The sequence below is a fragment of the Acanthopagrus latus genome, chromosome 16 (genome assembly GCF_904848185.1).
Source record: "Acanthopagrus latus isolate v.2019 chromosome 16, fAcaLat1.1, whole genome shotgun sequence".
NCBI classification, from domain to species: Eukaryota; Metazoa; Chordata; class Actinopteri; order Spariformes; family Sparidae; genus Acanthopagrus; species Acanthopagrus latus.
In genome coordinates this window covers 7,902,722-7,929,228 of record NC_051054.1, presented here as the reverse complement: position 1 = coordinate 7,929,228, position 26,507 = coordinate 7,902,722, and the positions used below count along the sequence as shown (strand labels likewise).

Genomic DNA, 26,507 nt, shown 5'->3' with positions numbered 1-26,507 from the left:
CCACTAGGTTGTATACCTCAATGTATCAGTAATGTTGCAGACATTCATGTCTGTCCAGACTCACATGCTGCCGTCTGTGTAGTGAAGACTTTGGAAAGCTATTAAATGCAAGTTTCCATGAAAAAGACGTGCAAACATAGAGACCATCTCCCGTTCCGTTCCAGAGTTACTGATGTTGAATAATATGATCAGAAGTTCATTTTGACCTTTTATAAAATATAATCAGTCCATCATTGATGAATTATTGTGTTATCCCCCCCCAAAAGAAAAACGAAGTTCAATGGGCATTTGTGCAAAAGATGAAGAAATTCCCTCCAAGCATTCCTGAGATTTCAGAAGAATGAGACAAATAATCAAAAACATAACGTGTGAAAGCACAACAGCAAGAGAGCAGGTGGATCCACAACATGAGCAGAATTACAGCATTTAAGTCTCATCCACAGCAAAAAAGTTCAGTGTAAAGTAGAAGTTATTTATTTAGAGAGAGTAAGTTGGTTATGCAATTAGTTAGTTGTGATTGAGTTATAGCCACATTATAGAACAGCCTTAGATACAATGTGCACATAAGTAAACTGCACAGCCAGTCTTCACACTAAACTACGCTAATCCTCTCCTGATTCTAGCCCTCAACTTTGACCGACTCTCAGCAATAAAGCAAATAAGTGGATTTTCCAAATACGTTGAACTATTCCTTTAATGTTCAGCGCATGTGCAGATGAGTTAGTACGAAAAAGATCAATATAGTAGAAAACGGAGGAGACAGACGCTGATAAAGCAGAGTGCAGAACACAGAATAAAAACTGAAATTAAAAAGAAAGACAAACCGAGAAAAAAGAATAAAAATAAAGATACAAGTGGCTAAGTTGATAAACCGACAGTGAAATAACAAAATGAAATCTAAAGCCAAAGTAAATATAAACTAATCCCTGATACTTGAGCCTGGCCGCCTTCCAACCCAGATCTCCTCATGGTGTGTTATCCCAGCCTGGGCCTGAGGTGGGCTCACAGACCAGTGGAGATGCGCTCCCTCAGGACACACTTACTAAGCCCTCCTCCTCCTCCTCCTCCTCCCCCTCCTCCTCCCCCCTCCTCCTCCTCCTCCCCGCTGTTACCATGACAACATAGACTGTAGCCTCCAGCTAAAGCAGCAAGGCCGATTCCGATCCCTCTCTCTTCCTCCCCGTCTTTCTCTGGCAGACTCTCACTCTCTTGATCTCTCAGTCTGTCTCTTCCCCTCTCTCATTTCACAGGGGAGAGGGGAAAGTGGGACATAACCCAAAAAAATAAGAGCCCCGCACAAACTCTTAACCCTTCGGCAGTGGATCTTTAACTGTAGCCATCAAGTGTGAGCCTTTACATACCGCTCAAATATTAAAAGAATCCATATTTAGCCAAGACATTAAAAATTCAAGTATTAAATTCCACAGAAACACTCGCATTAATACAGCTAAAATAATTAAAATTTGACAGATGAACAACACATTCAAATTAGTTTTATAGCTAATGATGACAGCATTATTCCACTCCAATAATTTCATGCAGATGAACAACTGCATTTAGAGTTAGAATACCAATAAACCAACATGAAAAACACAACTGCAGCTGGGGCATGATTCAAGTAAACTCCTTATCTCCATATCTCATTAAAAGTCTCCCATTTGCATGATGAAATAATTAGTAATTTAGATTAGGAGATGGTGATTATCAGATTTAAGAAAAAAAAAAACAGGCAAATAATTAATCTCGTATCAAGCTCATTTTCACCTTTTAATCAAATTAGACTGGTTTAAAGTGTGCAATTTTTTCGGAGGAAGCTAGAATCCGAATATATAATGTTGGCATAAGATATCGATAATCAAAACACAAAATGCAAGTTTGCTGCACTCACCGTCGAGTCCGTTGTGCTGTTCATAGGTACGCTTGCCCAGGATGGTGGGTGAGCCATTGTTTAGGATGGGAGAGGCCTTTATGGGCGTCAGGCTGCCTGTAGAGATGGACCCTCCACGAATCGGAGGGTCGGGTTTGGGTGGACGGGGATGTGCTTCTGTAGGTGAGAGAGGGGAGAAGACACATGAAAGGGGGGGAAAGAGGATACAGAGAGAACAGGATGCGGAATGTGAAAGCTAATTCCTAAAAATGATTCAGAGGAAACACAAGATGTCTGCATATGTATCTAAAAAAATGTAATACAATAAAGGTAACCATCGGTTTATGAAAGTCCAAGTTCAACAAGTTAAACACTGTCAGAATAACAGTGAGAATGCAAATGTTCAGTATGTATAATGATGTTCGCCATCTTAATGCTGCGCTCCAGACAACGTAGGTGGAGTCTTTCAGATGCAAGACAGCAAAACTCAAAAAAACAATTTGACCGACCGTAATATAACTGATTGTCTGACCCTTCCAGCAGTGCAGCCTCCTTGCATTATAAACAAAATAGAGGCGGCAAACGACACACGAGGAAACTATCGGCAGTATATTGTTTATTTTTCGGCATTTTGATACTTCAGTCTGAACCAGAGTGGCACAAAAACTGGTGTTCTAGCACGGCTAAAAATCAACCATCCAAAACCAGCAACACACACAGTGAAAATAGAAACTTGCGCAAAGACACAGTCAGTGATAGTTTCTTCTTCTTACCTAAATATCGAACCACAGATTCCAGAGGTTTACGTTCCACAGGTTTCAGTGACAATGGCTTTTTTGGGCCATCTGGCAACCGGAGGGCACCTGCAGAAACCCATTGCAAAAACAATGAAGTACACACGACAAAGACGAACCGGCCTCTTTAGCAATCCATTCAGGAGTCGCACAGGCTGCGTGATCGGGTCCTTACATTCTGCCTTGATGGCTGCTGTGTTGACGGGGAGGTAGGGGTGCCGGGCAAGATACCGCGGCCGGATGATGTCCTGGCAGAGGCGGCGGGCCATCCGCGTAAGGCCGGTGGTCTGCAGGTAGAAAGCCTGTCGCGTCTTCACAGCGAACTTGGGGCTGCCGCTGTGCCGCAGGGGCAGGCCGTGGGGGCTCTGAAGGTTCAAACAGATGAACGACTCTGAGATGCTGTGAATGTATTGACAGTAACATAACACTTGGTCCAATAAACACTGATGGACTGGCGGAAGGTCGAATTATCACCTGACTGATGATGAGGAAAACATTGGGAGTGAATCGTTATCCGCGATGGATATCATTAGGTGGATTTATTGATGCCAGTTGGGGAAAATGGAGCCGACTGGAATCTTCCCAAAAATGCTTCATCCGTTTAACAAACTGACCCAGCTGATGCAGAGCGAGCAGTCACTTAGTAGCTCATAATTTACTTGAGTTCATTGCTGAACAATATTCATCCCTCATCAGGCTGGCAAATATTTAGAGTATATGTGGTACTTTGTCCATCTTATTGACACAGTACACACAAAATGACAGGCCAGTTGGTTACTTATGAAGACTTTTTTGCACTGTTGTCATCTAAGAGTCTTTTCAGCTCGGGTACAGTAACGAGTCAGAGTGAGTCAAACGTTAACTTCCATCAAATACTATATTTCTGAACCGAAAAAACAAGTTTTGTCTTTAAATCACCTTGTTTAAATGTTAAATCAGGGTTCTCCCCAGAAATTTTTAGTGCAGTGGCACACCGTCATGGCGGGGGGGGGGGACTATACTGGTAGTTGATGCCAGATATTGACAGATATATTAGTATCTGCGTATAGCAACTCTTTTAGACAATCCATTTTATCGGTAACTTGTTAAGCATTTTGCCTCTTTGTGTTTGACATTTGAGGGATTGCTGCAAAAAATGCGTGTTATCAGTTGAAATAGCATCATCAGAGTCATCTACTTTCTGATATTAGTATCAGCTCCAAAAATCGAAAATCAGTCGGGTGTTACTGGTAGTCGAAGATACATGAGGGTGATGAGACAAAGATTCTCTTCTAGAGGGTGAACTGTTCCTTTAAGGCCTCAGGCAAACAGTGAGGCTGTTGTTTGGGATTTGCAGAATAAATAAATTAACTGTCCAGTGAAGCCTGAGTGTGTATATATAAACATGTCTGTGTGTCAGATTATACCAATGCGCTGCGGTTGGGTCCAGGCCGCTCGCCATCCAGTCTCGTGGGCATCTTCAGCCCTCCATACTTCTTCCAGTAAGTCCAGCATGACGCGCACAGGCGACACTGCATGTTGGGAGGTCCCCACGAGTACCACTGGTAAGAGCTGCTGGCTGCACACACACACACGAGCAAACAGACAACACTGAAGTGAGCGCAGCAGACACACATAATCATGAAGTTGCGCGCGTGTGCATGCAAGCAAAAGCACAACCTTTAATCATTCATCGCTGAATTAACTACAGCCACTAAAATAACTCAAACAATACCCTGCTGCGGGGCACGTCATGATATCTTCTATCCTCTCCAGTTTAATAAATGGGAAAAAAAGTCAAGTGTGCCTCATACAGAGAGTACAGTGTCGATCTGTGCTCTTAATATCAGTAGTTTTTTTTAAAAAAGCCCTGATTTAAGTTCCTGGTCTATTGAAATCAAGCTGGATGATCAGCTCAGTATTTAGCTGGAGGATGTTGGAGATGACATACTGTGCTCATTTCCAGGTGCAAAATTTTATTTTGGGTTACTACTTGAATATGTTTACATGCTTTCCTGCTCAAAAAACAGTTTTTCTCATACTGTACTGTATTCCCCCTCTGTCTGAGACGCTCTGTTGTTGCATATATAAAACCACTGAAAGACAGGAAAACAAAGCAAAACAAAAAGTACAATAAGTCTCCTTTCAGCTGGATGTTACAATTAAGAGATAAACCAAATCTAAAAATACACACTATATTAAAGATATAAATGCATTTTACGCTTGCATTTGCAAGTAAAGATGTAAACAAGCTTTTCAAGGTGAAAGCAATCTTAATATGCAACAGCTCCTGTTGAATGTGATTGCACCTGTGAATGCCAAAGCAATTACCCTAAGTTCATCATGTACAATTTAGCTAAATGTATTGCAAATCTAAATAAATCAGGCCAATGCTTGTGACTCTTAATATCAATGAGCACAGAAAACAGCAGCTATTGCAGTTACATGACAGCAGTGTTACACATGCAGATGACTCACTGTAGCAGCTTTCACAAGCTCTGCCGAGGCCGGGCGTCTGCCCCGAGCCTGGAGCTCCTGGGATCACTGCACCCGCTGCACCCGCTGCACCCACTGCAACCGCTGCACCCGCTGTGCCCACTGCGCCTACTGCACCCAACGCGCCCGCTGCTCCATTCACCAGAGGTGGCTTTACATTGTTACTCAGCTGGTTTGGGTTTGGCTTGTTACTGGAAGGGCACAGGAGCAGGGAGGGGGGAGGGTTAAACCAGCAAAGATAACACAGGCCAAAGAGAGCAGATAACATTCAGAGACAGCAGCTATACTAATACTGTACTGAGAGAAACGTGTGCGCTCCAACAGCATCAGTACAGTATTCAAACACCAGACATGCTGTAGAGAGTCAGAAAAACTCTTTCTTGATATCTCTGTGTTTTCAGATGAAAAAAAACAGTGCTCAAGTGATCTGACGGTTTTATTCCAACCTGCTATTTGCACTTGTACTCACTAGTTAGGGATGTAGACCTGCTTCAACTTGCTTTCTGCCTCAGCTGCTTTTAATCGTTTCTGACGCAGAGAGAGAGGTGGAGGGGGGGGTAAAGAAGAGAAAGAAGAATGTGGTTAGAGATTTAAGCTCAAACAACGACAAACAAACAAAAAATGCATTTAAAAGTGAAACCTGAGTTCGGAACTCTATAAGGAATTTATTAATTTTCAAGAGAGTGAAAGGGATACACCTGAATGAAACTGACATTTGCCTCCTTTTTCATAACAAAAATAGTTTCAGATTTTTTTTTTTTGACCTTGCAGCGACGCCAATGACATAATACAGATTCATGGCAAAACATATACTCAAACTAACACAAAAAACTGACACAAAAAATACAAGATATACTCAAGTGAAAAGGAATTAACAATACTACTTTTCCACTGAGGACTTAGATGAGACATTGCAAAATAAAAAGATTAAAGCTTTTGCGCCCTGAAAGAAAGGAAGTTAAAAAAAAAGAAAAAGGATAGAAGTTTTTCGAAAGTTTTTCTTAAATCCCTGACATGTAATGAGTGTGTTTACCTGCTGTACATATCTGTCTGTGGTCTTCCACATGTAGTAATACTCAATAATACTCGTCAAGGACTTCCAGGGCAACTGGAGGAGGAGAGAGAGCACAAAATAATCATTATTTCAGTGTCCTGGTGATTAAAGCAGCGAGTAATAGAGGGCAGAGCTGTTACTGATGCGTTGCCAGGTTTCTCCAGACTCACAAAAGGCCTGTATTTTCAATCCAACGTTTAAACATTTTTCTAAAAACCGTCTGAAGGCCGTCTCTTTCAAATCAAAAGTAGATCTGTAACGCTTCAACGTGAATATACAAATGTCTTCAGCCAACTTTATTTTTCTCATCTATCACGAAAATAACCTTTCATACAAAGAGATCCTCTAAATAAATGACCAGAAACAACACAACTGGCTACAAAATTAGGTCGAACCAACTGAAGCTGCCCTCTAAGAAGTTTGAAAAGGAAAATGAGCTGTCAAGTGGAGGCCCCACCCATAATGGTGGTGTAGTCCTGTTGTTTGAGAGAAGGCCTGGGTGGAAACCTGAGTGAGCAGCACTGACAGCAGCCAGCCACCAGGTGGTGGAGTGATGCACATAGTGAGAGATTAGCACAATGAGGAGCACTGAAGTCCAGCAGCATTCTTCTCAGGCTGAAAGCACAGAGGACTGCGAGGAGAAAGGCAGCTTTCTCCTGGTTTTAGTTACTTTTCTCAAAGATATGTCTGTGGAATGTTTCAATTGTACTTAGTGCTCTACTATGGGCTGAATGCAATCTCAGCGTACAAAACTATTATCGTGCTTGAAGGTTATTCTGTGTAACATCAGCTAAACGCCTAAATGCAGTTCAGTATAATGGGTTCCACACTGAGATCCAGGAATTAGATCTCTGAACGAGATCATGAGCATCGTACATCCAGGCTTATGAACCTTGTCTTTACATACAGCGAACCAGCAGCACAGAGATATAAGACAAGGGTGAGAAGATAATGACTGGATTCTCATTTTTGGGTGAATCTTTCCTTAATCATCTCATTTTCTACAATTTTTTGGGGGGGCATACATTACATCTTGTTTGTAGGCCAAAATGTACACAGAACGTTATGTGCTGGCCTTTTAATTGTGACCCTCAGGGACTTCCTGGACCCTCTGTCATCACTGTGAGGTCATCTGGAAAGCGGAAGAGCTCGTAGGCTCATATTTTCCCTTAAAGAAAGTAAGCCGTTTTTTCCCATATCCAGATTTTTTGCTAAGCTAACTGTCCCCTGACTGCAGTTTCACATTTTACTTTTCAGTCCTGATCCTCTCATCTAACCCACGGCAAGAACACGGATAAGAATATTTGTACAAATATGCTTTTTCTTATTGGTTTGCTACTCACAAAATCCTGCTGGATATCGGTGAAGTCTTTGCCGTACTTCTCTAGTGCCTCCTCGAACAGGTTGGCCTCGGAGGCGCTCCACTCCTCCATCTCGTCCCTGCAGAGGACGGGCCCACCTTGAGGCACCAGCGCTGAGATGGCTCGAGTCATGTCATAGCCTGTGGCGTGGAGAGTGTCCATGGCGTGAAACTAAAAACACGAGATAAGAAAAAAAATTCACGTTCAGCTCAGGACGGTTGTTGTTTCAGCAAATTTTCTAAAAACACATTCAGCTGACATGTTGGGAAGAGTATGACTTATTTTTACTTGTTTGGTCTATGGAGTTGATATGCAGCCCCTTGTCCGAGACTTTGGGCTGCGTTTGAGTGTGTGTGTTAGTGTGTGTGTGTGTGTGTGTGTGTGTGTGTGTGTGTGTGTGTGTGTGTGTGTGTGGATAGCTAGAAGGCCTCTCGTCTATGTTTTATATATGAGGATAAGATCTAGGGCAGAATAGACCCGCACCAGGCTTCTGGGGCCAAGTGCTTGTTATGGATAACCAGACACAGACCCCGACGATCACTAACAGACACACAAACACCCACACACACATAAACACACACATGTGCACGGCGAACATTTTCTTTGATTATCGCTGCTGCCCCCCGCCCTCCCCCCCGCCCATACACTTTTCATCTATGGTGTGATGCTGATTCAACCCAAGGCCGCTTTCATGTGTATCTCACCAAGGTAATGTCTCTGGAGGCTGCGGCAGCGCTCATGTGAAGGCTGGGCTGCCGGACAGAACTGCTGCAGTCCAAGGCTCGGGCGAATGTACCAACTGAACTATGGGACACACACGATGAAGAAGATGTGATACAGTATATATGAAGAGACAGGAAATACACTTTTACTCTCAACATGTTATTAGGTAATTGATATAGCTCTCAATGCTCATGTTTCAATTTCAACAGTATAAATTCCAAAAACTGTCAGTATCGGGACAACTCTTTAGCACTGAATGGGTAGCAACCATATCTGGCTCTAAAACAGACAATTAGGACCATCAGATGTTAGGAAAAGGTAGTCGATACGATCAATGACATGCTGGCTCAGCCAGAGAGGACGCCGTTAACATTTGCGTCACACGCTGTAACAAGGAGGAGCAGGTGGAGCAAGCTAAGCTAACTATCTCTAGGCTGCTAGCTTCAACTTCAAGCACACAGATATGAGAGTGGTGTTTGTTTTTATTAAGACTTGTATGCTTTTTCCACATCTGTTGACTTACCGAGCCACGACTAAGAACTGGTCGATCTGTTTCTCCGTCAGTGAGCTGTTGGGGTCCCACACCTTCTCCTCTAGTTTCTCCAAGTCTCTGCCATCTTCCTCACCTACAGAGACGCAGAAGACGAACACACAGGGACATGGTTATTTCTCACATGAAGTTCAAAACCACAATGGTTCTGAGTTTGTATAATCCACAATAAAATTTAACTTTCTTTCTCTTTTTTTCCCCTTTTTAAAATGACTAACTCGTGTTAAGCTCTAATGAATCCAAGAGTTGGATAGGTGGGGTTTGTCGAGCTGCCAGCCTGCAACAAAACCAGCCAACCTGCCTGAGCTTCTAACACATGTAACAGAATTTCATTAACATGGGTTTAATTAGTGAGCTTAGCGTCCCACAGTGTCCTAATTGCAATTTCAGAGGTTTTCCCACCTGCTAAGAATAAAATTCTGGCAGAACACTAAACCCTAAATCTGGCAGAAAAAAAAACAGTCACATTTGAAAATACTTTCTACTGTCACAAAAAAAACTGGCACAAAGGTCTGGGAAATATCCTCAAACTGCTTGAATGAAAATAATTTTAATATTGACTTTAATATTGAGGAAAAGTTGCAAAGTAAAAACATTTGGCAAGGAAGAGTTTAAACATGACATATTGTGCTTTTTCGCTTTTTCTTAATGTTTTAAATATGTTCTTGAGCGTGTAAAAGATCTTGAATGCTTAAAAAATGTCACTGTCTGCACCAACAGAAGCTCCCCTCTCCCACAGAAAACACCGCTCCTGAAGTGGATCGTCAGTAAACCAGCCATGTCACACATTTGCATGATTTATGCCTTATGCCAGAATATGTCTCTTTGAAAATAAGGGCCACATTGCCTGATCTTTGGATGAGAACGTGCAAGCTTTAAGGCGCTTTCAAACAGCAAGCAGCTGCAGACGCCGTCCTCGCTTTCAGTGTTAAAGGAGCAGCGGACATGATGCCAAGGCCAGCGGCAGCAGCTCTCCATGTGCTCACAGCAAAGGAAACAATACAGGTGCTGATTGGACTGTATCCGTGAGTTCGCTGGATTCTGGAAGCACTTTTACATTTTGGCCAGAAACTAAACAACTACCATGTGTTCATTTCTGGAGGACTTTAGGGCTGCTGTATCAACTAGAGATTGTTTCGCATTTTAGTATGCCCGCATCTGCTGGCACAAAGAGCATAGCTGGATAGAGTGAGTCAGCCGGCCCTCTTTCTCTCTTGGATCGAGTCAGGAGCTTCTCACCAAACCCCCATCAAACTGTGAAGACTAGACAGTGCTGATAAACTATGAACCCAAGAGTATTTCACTATAATGCTTGTTTTTCACCTAAAATCTTTTCAGGAACATTTTGTATCGTACTGGTGAGCTGCAACGGCAAAAGTTTATGATCCAGTAGTGGCCACCATCTTGTTCTTGTCTTGTCAAGCTATGAAAACAAGCCAGCGCTGCTCACATATGAAACACAACCCTGTTCGTTGTCTAATTCTCGCCTAGAACGTCATCAGAAACATATTTTAGTGTACTGTTTGGTTGTAAGATGATATTGATTGTTTCCAGCCGGCTACCCGACTGTTTTCTGTTTCGATATAGAAGACGAGTGAAAACCAAGCACCGGTCAACTCGCAGTACCTTTTTTTCTACCTTTTGAGCCAAAGGGAATACCATAACACTTTTCTTCTGTTTTCTCTTGTCATGTAGCACCAGTTTCAAAAATATTTGTGTATTTTTTTTACTGTACAGACAGCCCAGTTGTATGAAGGCACCATCTGTACTTGGCATCCTGTATTATGGGGAAATGGGGAGCTTGAATTGTTGAGAAACGGGAAGTTTTGTTGTAGTCGCACATTTATCAAAAGGTGAACATAGCTTGCATCAATGAAGAATTTGTCCACTAACTTTCTTTTGGAGGAGCATCACACAGCCTGTCCTTTGAATGTGCAGCACACAGCCAATACATAAAAAGTATAATAATCTGTTTTGACAATTTATGATCATGCTGCAACCCTGTGATTTCCATGGAAACCAAGGTTAGTAGTTTTATTACAACTTTGCTCGTGATAAAGTAGAGTAAGCGGTGGCTCGGGGCACAAAAGGCTGCTTAAAGTTCCTGAAACATTCTGGAGAACTGAGCAGCAACAAAAACATGAAAAGGTGAATAGTTTATTATGACTCAGGCTCCCCTATTAATGCTAAAAAAGAAAAAATTAGAAACACAGTGGTGTTAGAAAAAAAAAAAAAAAAGGAAAGGTCCCCTGCAGGAAAAGTTAATGTGCTACCCTGTGAATAATCTCTGGAAAACTGTGTCAATTAAAATTCCAGAGCTTTAAGTATGATGTACCTTCATTGAGCAGGTCAGTGATGTCGGCCTGGAACTTGTTCCCAACACGGATCTCCCCCTTATCAGCCAACAGGGTCTTCTGCTGAGGGTCATACACCAGCGAGTAGAAGAAGGCATCCTGGGAAAATACACATGGCGGGAAGGCGTGAGGTTGGAACAGAAGAAAGATTGAAGCAGGACGGGCTAACGCAGAGGCGAAAGAGAGGAGTGTATCCGTCTCTGCATGTGTGTGTGTGTGTGTGTGTGTGTACACTTTTCCCTCTCCGCTAGTCTCTCGTCTCCTCATTACTGTACGTGAAAAGAACATTCTAGGTCAACATGTTGAATAATTCATCTGGAAACAAGAATCTCTTAGCTCATAAGTCTCCCTCACACACACACAGACATACACACACACACACACACACACTGTCTTAGATAATCCTGATATCTAAACACACATAATCACAGTTTAGAAGAGCCCATCGCAATATTTGGCAGGTTAACACACCTCTCTGTCCAGGTACGACTTCAGGGCTTCTGTCTCATTCAGCAGAGTTACGCAGCACTTCCCCCTAGACATGAAGGAAAGGATGGAGGGAAGGAAAAGTGAGCATTTCACTTGAAAACACAAAATAACAGACAAGACTTAATTCCAGGGGATAACTGCTCATGCAAGTGTTTCTACCCTGGTCTAGAGCTGCAACGTAGGAGTCAATCACCAGAGAATCAGTAGCCAACTGGTTTAGCCTTCCTTTGTTTTAATCATTATAAATGAAAAGTCTTTGGGTTTGTGACACAATAAGTCATCTGATGGCACAACTCTGAGCTCTGGGAAATTGAAATGAGCCTTTTTCAAAACACTTTTGACATTAAAAGTCAAACACCAACTTTCTGGGGAAATATAGTTGATTTTTGAGTCTCATCCCTTGAACATTAATTACCGACACTTTAGGGCTGGCAGCTCCGGTCAGGTGCCAAGTCAAAGCGTCTGTGTTTGACATGGGCAAGGGAGCTGCAGCACCGCTTAAAACGAGGCATTATATAAAAACCATCAATTGATAAATACGAGTGACTCAGACTTGCAGCAGAAAGCGCGTCAGAGAGAGAGAGAGAAAGAGAAAGAGAGAGACAGAGACAGAGACAGAGAGAGAGAGAAAGAGAGAGAGAGAGACAGAGAGAGAGAGAGAGAAAATTCTACAAATATTTGCTTTGGCAAAATAGTTTTTGAAACTTTCCTTTCAATAAAACTTTTGATTTAAAATAAAAAAAATTGAGAGAGAAAGGACTGGCGAGGAAGAGGGAGGGCAAGAATATGAAGAAGTGTTACCACAGGATATGAAACCATATTTGGTCATAAAGCCTAAAGTTGCTCTTCAGTTCTGTGATATGTCAATCAATCTAATGACTGTCTCTATTGACAGTGACAAGCGGATCCACCTTATATACATCTGTGCTCATTTCTCAAAACGCATGAGGCCGTATGTCCCGGGCATTCAGATCACATGTTGACAGCTCATCGGTTCACACCTGGTATGAGGCATCTCGACACACATCTCTTGTGGAGAAACCACTTGTGATCGGATCTCACTTCCCCGCCCCATACGCAAATAAAACACACACATCGCTGGAACAAGTGGAACCAATGATTTTTACCCAAAAGAAAGAACTTCATGTTTATCGTTTGACAAATGTACAGAAAGGTCCAAATAATTAAGAATGTGTCAGAGTGTTTGACAAAGTTTATAAAGTTTTTTCTAACTTTATCAGGGTGCCTGAGGAAGTTCTCTCCTCCTTCATGTCCTTGCAGTTGTTTTTATACAATTGTTTATTTCTTATTGCAGATTTGTTCTTTATTGCTTTTGTCCTCTTTATTTCTATTACGAAGTCCGTGCCTTAGATATAGATGCGCAACCTATTCCAGCTCTTCTGTGTCTGTTCCCTTTCTTACATTTTATTGCTTCATTCCTTTTATTGCTCTCAGACGGCTAGCACACTCTGTTTAGATTTCTCTATACCTTTTGTATATACCCATTTACTCTTTCCTGCACTGGAGTCTCTCAGGCAAAGAATTTCACATGAGTGCACTTGTACAACTTGAGTGACAAGAAACATCTTTTATCTTGAAACCATCTAAGAGGAATATTTTGATATAGGATTCATCTTTGAATCTGCAACGGTGATATTGATGTGTTTCCATCTGGCACAGCCTGTTAGTCGATGAATCACGGTCCAGCGTGTCGACTCCGACAGCATTCATCTCTGTCCCCTTAACCGCTACCGTCTGCATTCAAATTATTTACCAGCTAATTAGTCATACCTCTCCGGCCTAAAGCAAATACAGTTTGGCGTGGTGATAAAACTCAAACATCTCGTGTCACCTCACTGCATGCAGGCGTTTAGTTGGAAGTCTTAATCAAGTTTGAGTCCTCGCTAAACAAACGTCTCATCAGGGTATTTTTACTCGAGCAGATGTCAGTTTGCTCTTCCCCGCCTCTCCTCAGAAATGTCAAGTAATAATGCGGCGATGATTAGGTGGGTTTGCCAGGAGCTTACCGATGAGCAAAGGCAGCTCTATATGTAGAAACGGCTTTCTGCTGACATTTAGCGCTCAAGGTGCGTACGAGCGGATTATTTCGAGTTGGTCTGACTCGCTTCAAAACCATCTCTCAGGCGTTATAACCTTAACGTGACTGTAGGAATCAATAAATCAGCAAATCATCATCCCACTCCAAATAACACATTTTGCAGTTTTTAGTAGCGCACAGTTCCCAAATGAGGAAATCTGCTTTATGTACATGAATTCTGACAATGATGCAAGATCACAGAACTTGTTTTAAATGAATTGTATTTTCCAGTGCAGTTATCAAATTCATTTTTTGAATTAATTACAGGCCAAAAGAACTGTATGGAGGCTTTATTCACAGCCTGGGCCCAGAGGTAATGCTAGACCTCGAGGAACTCCTGACGACTATTTACCTGATGTGCGTGGCAGGTAAAGACTCCAGCTGGCGGGACAGGAAGAGCTCTCTGTGTCGGAGCTGGTGCTTCTGTTTCTCGGGGAGGTCGGCCATCTCTGGATTTTCCATCTCCTCCTCCAGCTCCCCTGGGTGGTAAGAAAAGGGGGCAAAAGGTCAAACATACACACATCTGATGAGGTGGAACAATGACGCCCGGAGGGAAAATGAAAGGGGGGGGATGCAAATGTATCGTCTGCGCCCACAAACAGTCTCAGGTGCATAACAAGCGGATATAAAGCACATGGATGCACACTTGATGAGCCGGAACAATGAAGTCCCCGGGGAGGTGGAGACTCCTGTATCCATACTTTTTTTTAATTTTTACATAAAATACTGATTACGTCTATATGAGACCTGCAACATAAAATCCAAACAGCATCGGGCAAAGCTTCACTGTTCCAATTCTGCATTTTCATCCTTATTAATAAAGCAATGCCACTGGTATCACCTTCCTCTCTGTTCCCTCAGGATTCTCCATCATTCTCATGCCACTGAAATCTGTTTTCTAGACACTATTATTTGGATAATCTCCGGCATTTCAAGTGTGAAAACTACTGAAAGAATCAAAATGTGAATACTAATTTTCTTTTAACTGACTCTCGTGAAATTTGAATAAATACACAAAAGAATAATTTAACATTTTTTTGCCCTGAGACTTTATTCCCGGTGGAGTTTTAAAAAAAAAAAGCCAAATTCAATCTAAAAAATAAATAAAAAGAAAAAGGTCTCCTCAAAATCTTGTGAATGTTGGGAGAAAAAGCTACAATTGGCAGGTGTTTTGATTATTGAAGCAAAAATAAAATGAAGTATTTTGATACTTTGATACTTGATATTAATCGTTTCAATCATTTTTCCAAGCATAAATGTTCAACACTTGCTGGCTTCAGCTTCCCAAACGTAAGGATTTACCGCTATTCTTTGTCATATAAGATGGTAAATGGAGAGTCTGTAGGATTTGGGCTGTTGGTTTGACGAAAGAGGCAATTTGAAGAGACATTCTAGACTGTAAGAAATGTCCTACTTTCTTCAAAGTTTTAAGGTTGTATGATTCGTGTAGGATTAAAAGATTAGTTCACCAAATTACACTCTAAAAATTATTCAATAAATGCAGATTGCCTGAGCCAGTCTCGTTCAAGTGGAAAAACGAAGTTGCTTGCCGTTTTGTTGAGTCTTTTGACACATTATTGTGATTCACGTTAGCAGTGAAAGTAGAAGAGAGGTTGTGATGCTGTGTTGTGGCAGAAGGTTGGTGGGGGAGTCATGGCGTGGACGTTCGTATCACCGCTTCGGATTGTTACGCGCCTAATGGCAGCAAATCGGTGTGGCTCGAGTCGAGGAATCTGAACTTTTAGTTCCTCGGATGTTTCAAGCTCTAAAAAAAAAAAAAATGAACTGTCCATGCATATGTCTTTGTCTTTTCTTTGGCCTGCCAAAGCTTCTGCAGAGTCATAGAAAACAATATACAACTGTGCTCACAGGCTGTGTATCACTCCATTTGGCTGACTAAATGAAGTTTGTGTGCAAAACTGGCTCCCTCTAGGCAAGTGTTGTTCATTGTGCTAATTTCTCTCATGGATGCCTCAGCAGAGATGGAATTGTGTCTCAGAGTACTTTGACATGAATCCTCCAGGTGTCAACCTTGGATTAAAAGAAAAACAAAAAGAACATACAAACAGATTACAGCTAGCAAACGGCAAGAATCAAACATGAACAACAGCTCGAGAACCGGTCCAAGAATTAACGGAGGGTTATCAGCTACTGTAAGCTGGTCATCGGTCTGAATCATTCTACATGAATACATTCAGCTGCTGTTTCTCCATCACACATACCCTCCATCAAATGTGGATGAGGAGAGTGGAGGAAATGAAAGGTGGGAGAGCCCGGGTGAGAAGAGGAAAGAGGAGATAAGAGAAGGTGAGATGGACGGGAAAATAGATCCACAGAGAGAAAGTGTGACAAAAGTGATAAAGAGCAAGGGAGCATGAGATGACGAAAGAGATACAGACTGCGAGAAAGAGAGGGAGGCAGGGAAGGAAGGGGGAGCGATAGAGAAATCAGTGAGGAGAGAGAGAGGAGGAGAGGCGACGCCACGCAGAGGGAAAAGCTGGAGAGAGTGGTGGAGAGACGACAGAGGTGAACGAGCGAGCGGGAGAGAGGGAGAAAGAGAGCAGTCAGTACGTGCTCCAATTCATTTGGAGTTTCATTAGAGTAAGCGAGACAGAAAGAGGGAGACGGGGAGCAGAACAAAAGCAATCAAGGGATTTTCAGGAGAAGAGATGTGTGGCCAAAATCAATAAGAACTCCTTCACTCCCTCACTCCGCCCGGCACTCAGCAGACACACCATCAGGGCGAAGCACACGCACGCACACAGAGCCCGGGCTTCACTCCATCTTCTGCCACGTAAAAAAGCAACAAAATATGGACCGAGATTATTAATAAAAGAAAAACAAACACACACGATTAAATGGAAAAGGAAATACGGTGCGTAGTGGTGTTACAGATGCATCTTGTAAGACGTGCGCTGTGCAGTCTTTTTCTCGCGTTGCGCGCATGAACACGTTTTACATTTACTTTACGCTAACTGTATTTCACTGTACTGATGTTGCAGTAGTTAAACAGCAGCGCGGCTCGTAATGAGCTCAAAAGTGCTGCTAGTGTTTACCCTACGAGGCACTGCTGCATTAGCATAAAAATCTATAACGCTGCAAAACCAAGCCAAATTTAAAATTGCAAGAGGTGCGTCTTCATTTTAAGGGGGAAAAAAAAAAAGAGACGTGCCGCACATACACTCACTGCAAAATAAACTCTGTCATGTAACTAAAGGATGTGTACTCTTTTCTATAGTTTACTGATAGCCGATCAGTCGAAACCTTGTATAAGTGATGCAGTAATTGCATTACGAGAACGGATTTAAGACTTTCTTTCCCGTCTACAATAATTTCATGGAATCCGGTACATAAAGATGCCTTCCATGGCTGAAATCTGTGGTGGTTTAGAAGACGTACACCCATAAACTTGTTGAAACTTTAATTAATAGTTTGCAAAAAAAAAAATGGGGCGACGAACATGGTGTTTCTGAATTTCCTTTTTAACTCTGATGATTTATGACTAGGCACGATTACAGTTGCCTGACTCAACAATGAAGCCTCCCAATCATAGATAATTAAAGGTAATTAGTGAAGTGACTCTAATTCACACACATAATAATAATTCACAAGCCCATTTGCTCTCACACACTCTGACTATGAATGACATCTTGTACAATCTCTGAAACAGGGCCACAACTAATGATTTAAAAAAAAAAATGATGTTGCCATGATCAACATATATCTCAATATTTTGAATTTATGATGTGATCATTCAAGCATCAAACAGGCACCTGCTGATCTTATTGTTTTTAACCCTGTTAGAGGAAGGAGCAGAAAGATACAGGAAAGGAAGCTATGATTTAACAACCAGTTCCTGTGATGTGTCTCTTGAAGAAATTAGTTTTTAGCCTCCGACAATAAACGGGGGGAAAAAAACGCTCCTTTTTAGGCTACAAAATTGAAATATTGGTATATTCTCTCTCCTCTCTATATTTACATATGTATACCACATCTGTCGCATATCAGTCATTTCTGGATAGTGAACCTCATTCACTTCTGTGTGTAATGAATAGAGAGAGAAGTGTCTGGCACAGATTGTAAGGCGCTTTGAAGCAAAAAATGTGATCCGTCAGTTTGTCTTATATATGGTGTGAATTTCTGAATACTCTGCTTCTGTATGCGCATATCCATGAATTCACACCCACACACGCGCGCACAGATGCACACACGAGCAGCATTCTGTAGTGCTATATCAGTTGGCTGGCCCTCTTCGAACTGGCCCCTGGCTGTTCCTCCTCGAGTGGCAACTCAACTCCCCAACCTCAGTCCCTCTCCTCCTCCGAGCCAATCTCCTGGCAGTGCACCCACACCATACTCTCTACAAATTGCCTCTCCATCTCACCTGTCCCGGCCAATTATCAATTATTGATGAATGGGTCGCCTTACCGAGCTGAGAGACCAATGCGGGGAGGGAAAGGAGAGGAAAGAGCAGGCCTGAGGGTGAGGAGAGGAGGTGAGGAGAGCACAGCAGACTGTTATTACCTTAACAAACTGACTGCACCTCTATGATACTACAGTGTGTCGACGCCGCAGTCTCTGCTGCTCTGAAATCACTATTCCTACTAAAGTGGGGACATCTAGCAATAAAAAAATAATCCATACTGTCACGTGAGGAGACGTCATCTGGACGTGTGTTATCAGATGAGGCGATTCAGATGGAGCTCTCAGATCTGTAGGCTAACGCACAGCAGACCACATGTTCAATTGTAAAGTGACTTCGTCTTAAACAAGTGCATTGTGGACATTTTTCCATTCGCAGCACATTCCGAGCGAGGGTTAGAACAAGAGCAGCATAGTCAGGAGGAAACAAAAAAGTAGAGCAAGACAACTTACGTGTTGTTGTATGGTGTTAACAACGACACGAGAGGTGTAGCTGTAAAACGAATGTGAAAAGAACGAGAGAGCAGGGAAAGAGAACAGATAGCGAAATTTAAACACTGCTTTGGATTGTGAGGTCAGTGTTTTATCTCCTGGACATTACACTGACCTTTCAACTGTCACCTGATGTGTTTACGTGCACCTAAATAGAAGGTTGGCATCAGAAAATGCCTCCAACATGACCTAAAAGCTGGATTGGCTATTAGTTCGCCAAAACCATTAAAAAATATAATCAATATTGCAGATTGTTCTATGCAGCAGAGGGCAAGGTATCCTAACTTCTAGATAAACTAACCAAAAATGCTTGATCCTAAAAATGCCGCGGTGCAAATGCAATGCGTCTGGCTGGAAAATAGCTCCACACCTCCACTTAGTAATTTGCAGTCTCCAATCTCAAACAGAGATTACTCTGTTGACATCACAAGGGACATTTTCCCAGATACAACAAAGCTTCCTCCAGAGAAACAAGTGTTTTCACAGGCTCACCACTTCTTTGAAATGACATGTGTAAACCAATTTTTAAAAAATCACTGGGATTCTTCTAGAGCTGCTCCCTAAAAGCCGATGATATAAGTCATCAGTCAAAAAGACCACATGTCTGCTTACAGTCAACTGTCTACACTTCTGTTTGTTTCAGCATGGCAGGCTGTGAACTTTAAAAAAAAAAAAAAAAAAAAGCGAGTCACAAAATGAACACAAACCACAAAACAAACTATGACTGAAGCACGATGACAACGCGGGGCAGTGCGACTCTGCTGTCGGCTTCTCCGACGCTCTCCGCTCAGGTGATGACTGTCAGCGAAGTCAGAGGAAACCACTTTTGAACCAGACAGCGGCGTGACCTCCTCTATGGTCGTCCGCCTTGATTGACTCTTCAGCTGACAGTGCTGTCAGCAGCCCGGCAGGAGAGACACTTCATGGGGCACCGGGATTTCATAACTGAACCGCGAGCAGGATGCGCACTTTTTCTGGCTCTGACTGTGTGGAAAAGTGATGGTTTCATTTCAAAGATGTCAGGGAAAGGCGTTATAATGTGAGTCTTCCAGGTATAATATAAGACTGATGTAGGCTGGTATGGGAGTTTAGTGTTGCGCTCAACTGAAAGACAGCAGAGAAATCTGATTAGCCACCAACTGGATGCAGACTAATGTAGAAAAGTAATTTCTCTAAATGTAATAGAAAGTAGAAAGTAGTGTGTTCTCCTGACGTCATTTCATTTCTCTCAGTTACTGCACTATGTTTAAACTTTTTCAAAATAATGTTTAGGCTGGCAAGTCATTAAAAGTTTAGTTTAGCGGCGAGGTCAACACATCCCCAAAACTAGATTTTTGCACATAATGCCAGCATTCTACACAGAAAAGTATATTTGGCTCACATTTCCTTTGTTTTCCAACAACAAAGAAGTGCAAAAAGGATATTTTTTTGCATAATTGTCCCCATTCTTCCCTTACAAATAGTACAAGTAATTACATTTTTCCAGACTTAAAACAAGTACAATTAACAAGCTGCTCACTGTTTGCCAGCGACAAAGTGAAATCTCTGTTTGCTCCACAAAAGGGAACAACAACATGTGTCGACACAAGACTTTGTAATCATTACTGCTGATAAGGCAGCGGGTCATAAAGCCCTGCAGGAGAGGATGCAAATGAGAAATTCATCCTCTCACTGAAGTGCCGAGTCGCACTTTAACATATCATCGCTCTGGACAAATAAAGAGCGGTTGTGAGGCTAAAGTGGAAAAACATGGCCCTACCACTGGCAGTGGTGAGAGACTGTCCAGCAAATACATTTTATTTTGACTTTGAACCCCACTATGGTTTTCAAATTAAGTTTTGAATGTTTGTCTGTTTCATGTCATCGACCGAGCAACATAAAAATAAATAACCTTAAAACAAAATCCTCAACAAGAATGAAGTGATTCATCGGATTAAACGGAGCACAGAGTACCAAGCAAATGTTACTACATAATATGATCTTTTTGGTTTTTCAGTACTTTAAGGTAATTTACAATAGTCTTGTCAGAACCATAATGGATTTTGTGTTATTATGGTTAAAGAATAAATGTCATTTATGGTGCAGTGTGATTGCTGCTAAACCGCCCCTTTAATACAGGAGTGTGGCTCCCTTTGTGTGATGGAAGTGGGGAGAGAAAACTGTTTTTTGATTCCAGTGAAAATGCCAGTAAATATATGGATTGAAGCAGGAGTTTGTTGTTAGATAAAAACATGCTGTGAATTTTGGAAATGATTACATCTGTATTTTAAGATCACTTTAAAAGGCGGGTGTTGGTCCACTTCCAAGGGGCCTCTGGTGCAGTCCATTTGTGGCGACAACACGGGCAGACCAAACGCGAAATTTCCACTAAGAAATATGTGATTTTAGTACAACTGCTGTGGGGTTTCATTTTACCACAAGGGTCATGATGATATAGGATGATTATCTGTCCTGTCAATGAGTTAACCACCAGACTGTATAGCTTCATGTTTATTTCTCTTGGTTCGTACATCAAAAGTTGGTATGAACAGGATTCGGACCAGAACTAAAATCTAAAAAAGTGTGCGGACCAAATGAACCGAACTACAGGTGTGAAAGCACAATTAGCGAGGCCTTATCTTTATCTGCAACTGTCCAGAAATACGAGGTTCAAACACAATGACTAGACATGCCAAAAAAAAAAAAAAAAAAAAAAAAACGAAGCTGCACGGCTTTTAAATATTGATTTATAATTGTAATGTCAACATCAATGAGCTTTAAACTCTTCGGTTCAGCCAAACATGTCAAACAAAGTGATGTGATGCATTTATGACCCACTTATGAGCCTAAGTGAAAAAAGAAATTTGAATCGACACTATATTAAAATATATTGTACTCAGCTCCAGGCCAGCCTGACCTCATCTGCACTAGTTCTAATTTTGTGCATCAGTTCACCGGAAACATTGTTGTCTTATTTATGGCAGCTCGGAGCCACATCTCAAAAAGATGGCAAAAGGTTTGATTCATAGCAAATTCAAACGGCAGCAGGGAGGGGCCCGGGGAGGGAAAATGCCAAGTCCGCCACAGACGGTGACCACTCAGGAGGCTGCTTCGCTCGCAGGGGAGGGGCCAACGACGGAGCTAGAGGCCCCTTTGAGGGAGTGCTCGGGATCTCTGCAAGCAAAATATTTGATCAATGACTCACAGCAGACACACATTAAGACACACACACTCTCAACTGCCATTCTCCACTGGTCCATAACGAAACTGAATTAAAGTGACGGGGCCCAGAGCAAAGAACTCGAGTCCATCATGCATATAAGAACACACACACACATCGAGAGAGCGAGAGAGAGCGAGAGAGGCGCACGAAGTGAGGCTGCAGCTACAGAAACACTGACAGGATACAGCCCACACCCATGCGGTGTGCAGCCATTCCCGCCATGCATTTTTAACATATTGCAAATGTCTGGAAACCCCTTACCCAAACTGCAGCTGCCAAAGCACAGCCGAAAAACCAAGAGGCCTGTATAGGAACAGCCTAAATAAACATCACCCCAGTCAGGAAACATCACCATACGATGCTGCTGGGTTTGCTTTATCTGCTTGTGTTTGACCAAAAGAGCAACAAAGCATGATTATAAGTTAAATATTCATGAGTACTTAATGCTCAGCAGGCAAAAAGAAAACAAATATCCACCCAAACTATGAAAGAAAAAAAAAAAGCCAAAACACTGGTTTTTTTGTGTTGAGAATCCATTAGCAGGCTTACATGAGGTGTACGCCGCCGGCAGAACAATCAAAAATCCTGCAAAAGAGGCAGCTCAAAAAATAATCACAGACTTTCTTAAAAAAGGGGGGACACACACTGACAAACTGATGCTGTGTGGTCCAACAGAACAAACAATCACCTCCTGCCACGGATACACCCCCAGGCCCCCCACACACAATAACACAGTCTCACACGTGTGCACTCATTCAAACAGAACACTTAACAGTGCTCTCCCTCTGTGTGTGTGTGTGTGTGTGCGTGCGTGCGTACGTGCGTGTCTCTCTCTCACTCACATGCACGAGCAGGCACGTATACACTTCGACAGCCCAAGCGCCAAGATTAAGCCTGCCACACCCAGTCAAAGTCTAGTGGGTGTTTTTTTTTTTGCTAACATGAAGGTTGGCAGTGTTTCTGTTGTCGGTATGAATGGTGGAGGGAGTCAAGTCAAACTTTGCTGAAATTAACCAGCTCTTTAACATTGATTCAATAATCCTGACCTGCAAGTGCGTCCACAGCGGTCCAGAGAGCCATACACACCAAAAAGGCTGCACGTGCTCTGAATACAACCTGTCATTTCAGTCCAGATGTGCAGTGGATTCAGTTTGTTTCACTGTAATTTACACCTGTGGGCTCTAAACCCACCATGTCACACAGCAGAAAACGCATCTGGAATCCCCTACCCCCCACATCTTCATCAACATCAAAACAGAGGGGGTGGCACTGGACAAAATTAGCAGTTTTCCAAAACAGGCAGTTCAACAAGTGGACCCAAATCACATAGCTACTGGCCTGGTGTGTAATAAGAAGGTTATGTAAGGTTTGAACTTCTCTTTGTTTTGTAACTTTGTTCACAACTATCCTGTCCCTTTATGTGTATAGAGCCAAGTGCACTATAAAGATTGTCGCAAAGTGAGCACGGTTAGCTAGATGTGACGAGGCGAGGATCAAGAAAAAGGGCAACTCTGACATCGTAAGTGTACGGGGAAAAAAAAGACGCTGAGCACTGAGCTTCATCTCTAGGCGGCTGCAGACGCTTGCTCGCCACGTGGACCCACCCACCTACACGATCGCTGACTTTGTTAACATCATCATCACTGGTTTACATGTTCAAATTCTTCTTAAAACTTATCTTTTTCTGTTCTGCTTTTTAAGTTTAAATAAAATAATACAAACATGTTAAATAAAACATTCCAGAGTCCAAATTTCAGGTTCTCAGGTCTGTCTTGAGTAAGCCCTCTTCCCAAAATAATCAGTAATCTCTGAAATAGAAAATCAACCCAGCTTCTCTGACACTGTGGGAGTTACCTCGGGTATGACTCAGTTAATCATCTTGGTGCACAAAGGAGGAGTGTCTGGGAGTTCGGATCCAGGCTGCTGGTGGTAAGCTAGGTGTGTCGTCTTTGACATGAAAGCGAAGGTGGGAAGAAATGTTAAAAAAGACTAGGAGAATTGCAAATCCTGATAATGACCACGTTATGATTTCATTTTAACTAATTTTTCGATTTAGAATCAAAATTGGAGAATCCCAAATGATTTCCATCTCGCCCTGAAAATATTTGATGTCCACACATCAGAAGAAGTCTGATTTTTAGTCCTTTATGTGTTCTCGAGGTTGATTAAAAAAAGAAATTGTGGTACATCACAAAGGACTCACTCGTGATGTGTTACCTTGCAGAAAGGAAGAGGAGAGAAAAGATAATTAAAAAAGAAATAATTAAAGTGTGGCTGGTGAGGATGACTAACAACTACAGCCTAATTCTGCCAGCATGCGCGAGGTGGGTGGTGGTAATTTCCCACGAAGATAATACTAAAGATGGGACGCTGCCCACAGTCAGGTAGTTTTTCCGTGGACATTTGTAGTTTTTAATCAATTCAATTTATCTATTACAAAATGTATATCCTCCCGAGGCGACGCTGTCTTGCAGGTGCGGTTTACAATCTAGCAGCCACCTGACAGATCACCCATGACCCTAACAAATATCAGATCGCAGGATTAGGTAAGAAGTCAGTGGCTCCATACAGCGTCAAAACAGATAGTTGTTACACTGTCAAACAAGGTGATATCCTGTTATGTCAAAAAAAAAGTAAAGACCCTGAAATGGGAATAAATCCTACATCCCTCCTTGCTTCTTTGCTCTTTGAAAAGTGCCCTGAAGGCATCATTTCCAACTGACCGCTGGGGAGGTGACCCCGACATTCAAGAATGGCTCTGGCCTTTAAGTGACACTTTTGTTACCTGTATCTGCTTCCACCGCCCCCTCTCTTTCTCTCAAAAACACTCAAACAAGGTAGAGTGAAATATCACAAAGCACTGTCCCACCAGTTCACACCATTTCTGCCCTTTCTGCAGCCTCTCTGACTCAAACACCTGCAGGCGACGTAAATTAAATCCACGAGGGTTCGGGGCTTCAGGCTTTAGGGGGACTCTGGGATTAGGATGGAGTCACTAAAGTCCTGTGTTCTTCCTTGGAGTGAGCAGAAGCGTGTCCGCGGGCACATTTCACTGCAATGCTGTGTTGAATTTCATGGATATCAGGAGAGGTCAGAGAATCAGTGAAAACATGCATGAAAAGGCACGTTCAATGATTCATGCTCATTATGCGGGTGAAGAAGTTGTGACGCAAGTAACAACATAATTGTAACTGCAATGAAATCAAGGAATAGTAATCATTACACAACTGCATTGAACAGTAGAATGACACCCAGTAGAGTGGACACGTACATGAAATATATATCCAAATCTGTCAGATCCAGTTTTTAAATTTGTAACCACATCAAATTATAATCACTCACAGATACCAGCCACCTAAATATGTAATTTTTTTTCAACCAAATACATTAATTATTCCCTAAGAAATGAGCGTGAATGTTGAAAAAAATATCCTCTTTCGCAATGGTAAAGAAATTTAGTCAATAATTCCATTCCACACCAAAGGTTAGTTGGGTCTATTCTGGGCGGAGACCCGTCCCCTATCCATGTTTCGTGGAAATCACTGAACAGTTTTTGTGTAATTCTGCTGAAAAAGCCGCCGCAGGTGCAAACACTACCTCCTTGGCGGAGGTTACGAATGTAATGCGATTACTCTTTGACACAATGCCCCTCAACACTGCCTGGTGCACAGAGCATTGAAGGCCATGCGATCCTGCTTTTAGTAGACTCCATTCAATGTCTGCCAGCTGTTGCAGATACTGCAGTATATGCTTCAAGCTGAGAGGAACAGCAGCATGTTCAAGTACACACCACACTCCCACGCTTAAACCGGAAAGGCACGCACGCACACACACAACACACACGCACAGGTGTCGTCATATTGATACACACAACAGATCGAACGCTGACTGCAATCAGGCCTATCAGAGGAGGGGCTGCAGTCTGGACTGTTTCTCTCAGCTCGGCAACAGTCAGTGCACAAACTCAATTTTCTATTGTCCCCTGATAAAAATCTGTTGTGCAAACAAAGCTTACAATCAAGCCAAATGACAAATGGAGGAGTATTTTCCAGTTCAGGGTAATCTAGTTCGATTGGATGCGAAGGCATTGAGAACTTTGCTTTGGAAAAGAACTGCGGCGAGGTTGCCAAAAAGAGCCGTTCTGAACCCCTCCACCACCGGTTGCCATGTTTTTTTGATGCCTGGTGTTACGGTCGGTCACTCACTTGCATGTTTGTCTGCCAGGGCGATGAGTGTGCTGGATATGTCCCTGCGCCGGTAAAAACACACCACTTTGGCCTCCACGTTCCCATTGGCTGTCTGCAAACCAGAGACAATCGGCGTTACCACGGCAACAAGTGGTGCCGCACACAGAGCACCCACACACACATACACACACACGCGCGCACACACACAGATGAAAGAACCATAGATGGGGCTAGTTCTTAATGATGGCTGAAAACACAGTGTGAGACTAAAGCGATTCTCCAAAAAAAACACAACAAGTGTTGCAGTTATCAGGACACTGTTGTGTGAAGTCCATTTCTTTTCTAGTAATACGACACTGGTATGTTGTTACGAGGCCGTCTTTAAATCAAGAGCTTCATGTTTTATCGAATGGTACCTAGAAAAGAAAACTAAAGGGAG

At 42.4% G+C, this 26,507-nt stretch overlaps 1 protein-coding gene and 1 long non-coding RNA gene across 4 annotated transcripts in view; both read right to left on the bottom strand.

The window, feature by feature from the left end:
- mta1 (metastasis associated 1) overlaps positions 1-26,507 on the bottom strand; it is a 42,906-nt gene that overhangs the window by 2,482 nt on the left and 13,917 nt on the right. For 2 of the 3 annotated variants that reach the window (XM_037072706.1, XM_037072705.1), the window contains exons 3-17: positions 26,087-26,180; positions 14,118-14,244; positions 11,650-11,713; positions 11,160-11,277; positions 8,798-8,900; positions 8,256-8,355; positions 7,534-7,722; positions 6,170-6,244; positions 5,606-5,664; positions 5,119-5,327; positions 4,683-4,736; positions 4,068-4,219; positions 2,837-3,026; positions 2,641-2,730; positions 1,889-2,044 (exon numbers count right to left, since the gene is read on the bottom strand). In XM_037072706.1, coding sequence (XP_036928601.1) covers positions 1,889-2,044; positions 2,641-2,730; positions 2,837-3,026; positions 4,068-4,219; positions 4,683-4,736; positions 5,119-5,327; positions 5,606-5,664; positions 6,170-6,244; positions 7,534-7,722; positions 8,256-8,355; positions 8,798-8,900; positions 11,160-11,277; positions 11,650-11,713; positions 14,118-14,244; positions 26,087-26,180 — 1,780 coding nt within the window. The remainder of the gene's footprint in view (positions 1-1,888; positions 2,045-2,640; positions 2,731-2,836; positions 3,027-4,067; positions 4,220-4,682; positions 4,737-5,118; positions 5,328-5,605; positions 5,665-6,169; positions 6,245-7,533; positions 7,723-8,255; positions 8,356-8,797; positions 8,901-11,159; positions 11,278-11,649; positions 11,714-14,117; positions 14,245-26,086; positions 26,181-26,507) is intronic. The other variant, XM_037072707.1, reaches the window with a different exon arrangement.
- LOC119005162 lies at positions 21,152-24,403 on the bottom strand. The gene is made up of 2 exons (XR_005070400.1): positions 23,736-24,403; positions 21,152-21,832 (listed from the first exon to the last, which is right to left on the bottom strand). It is a non-coding gene; the product is annotated as an uncharacterized LOC119005162 (long non-coding RNA).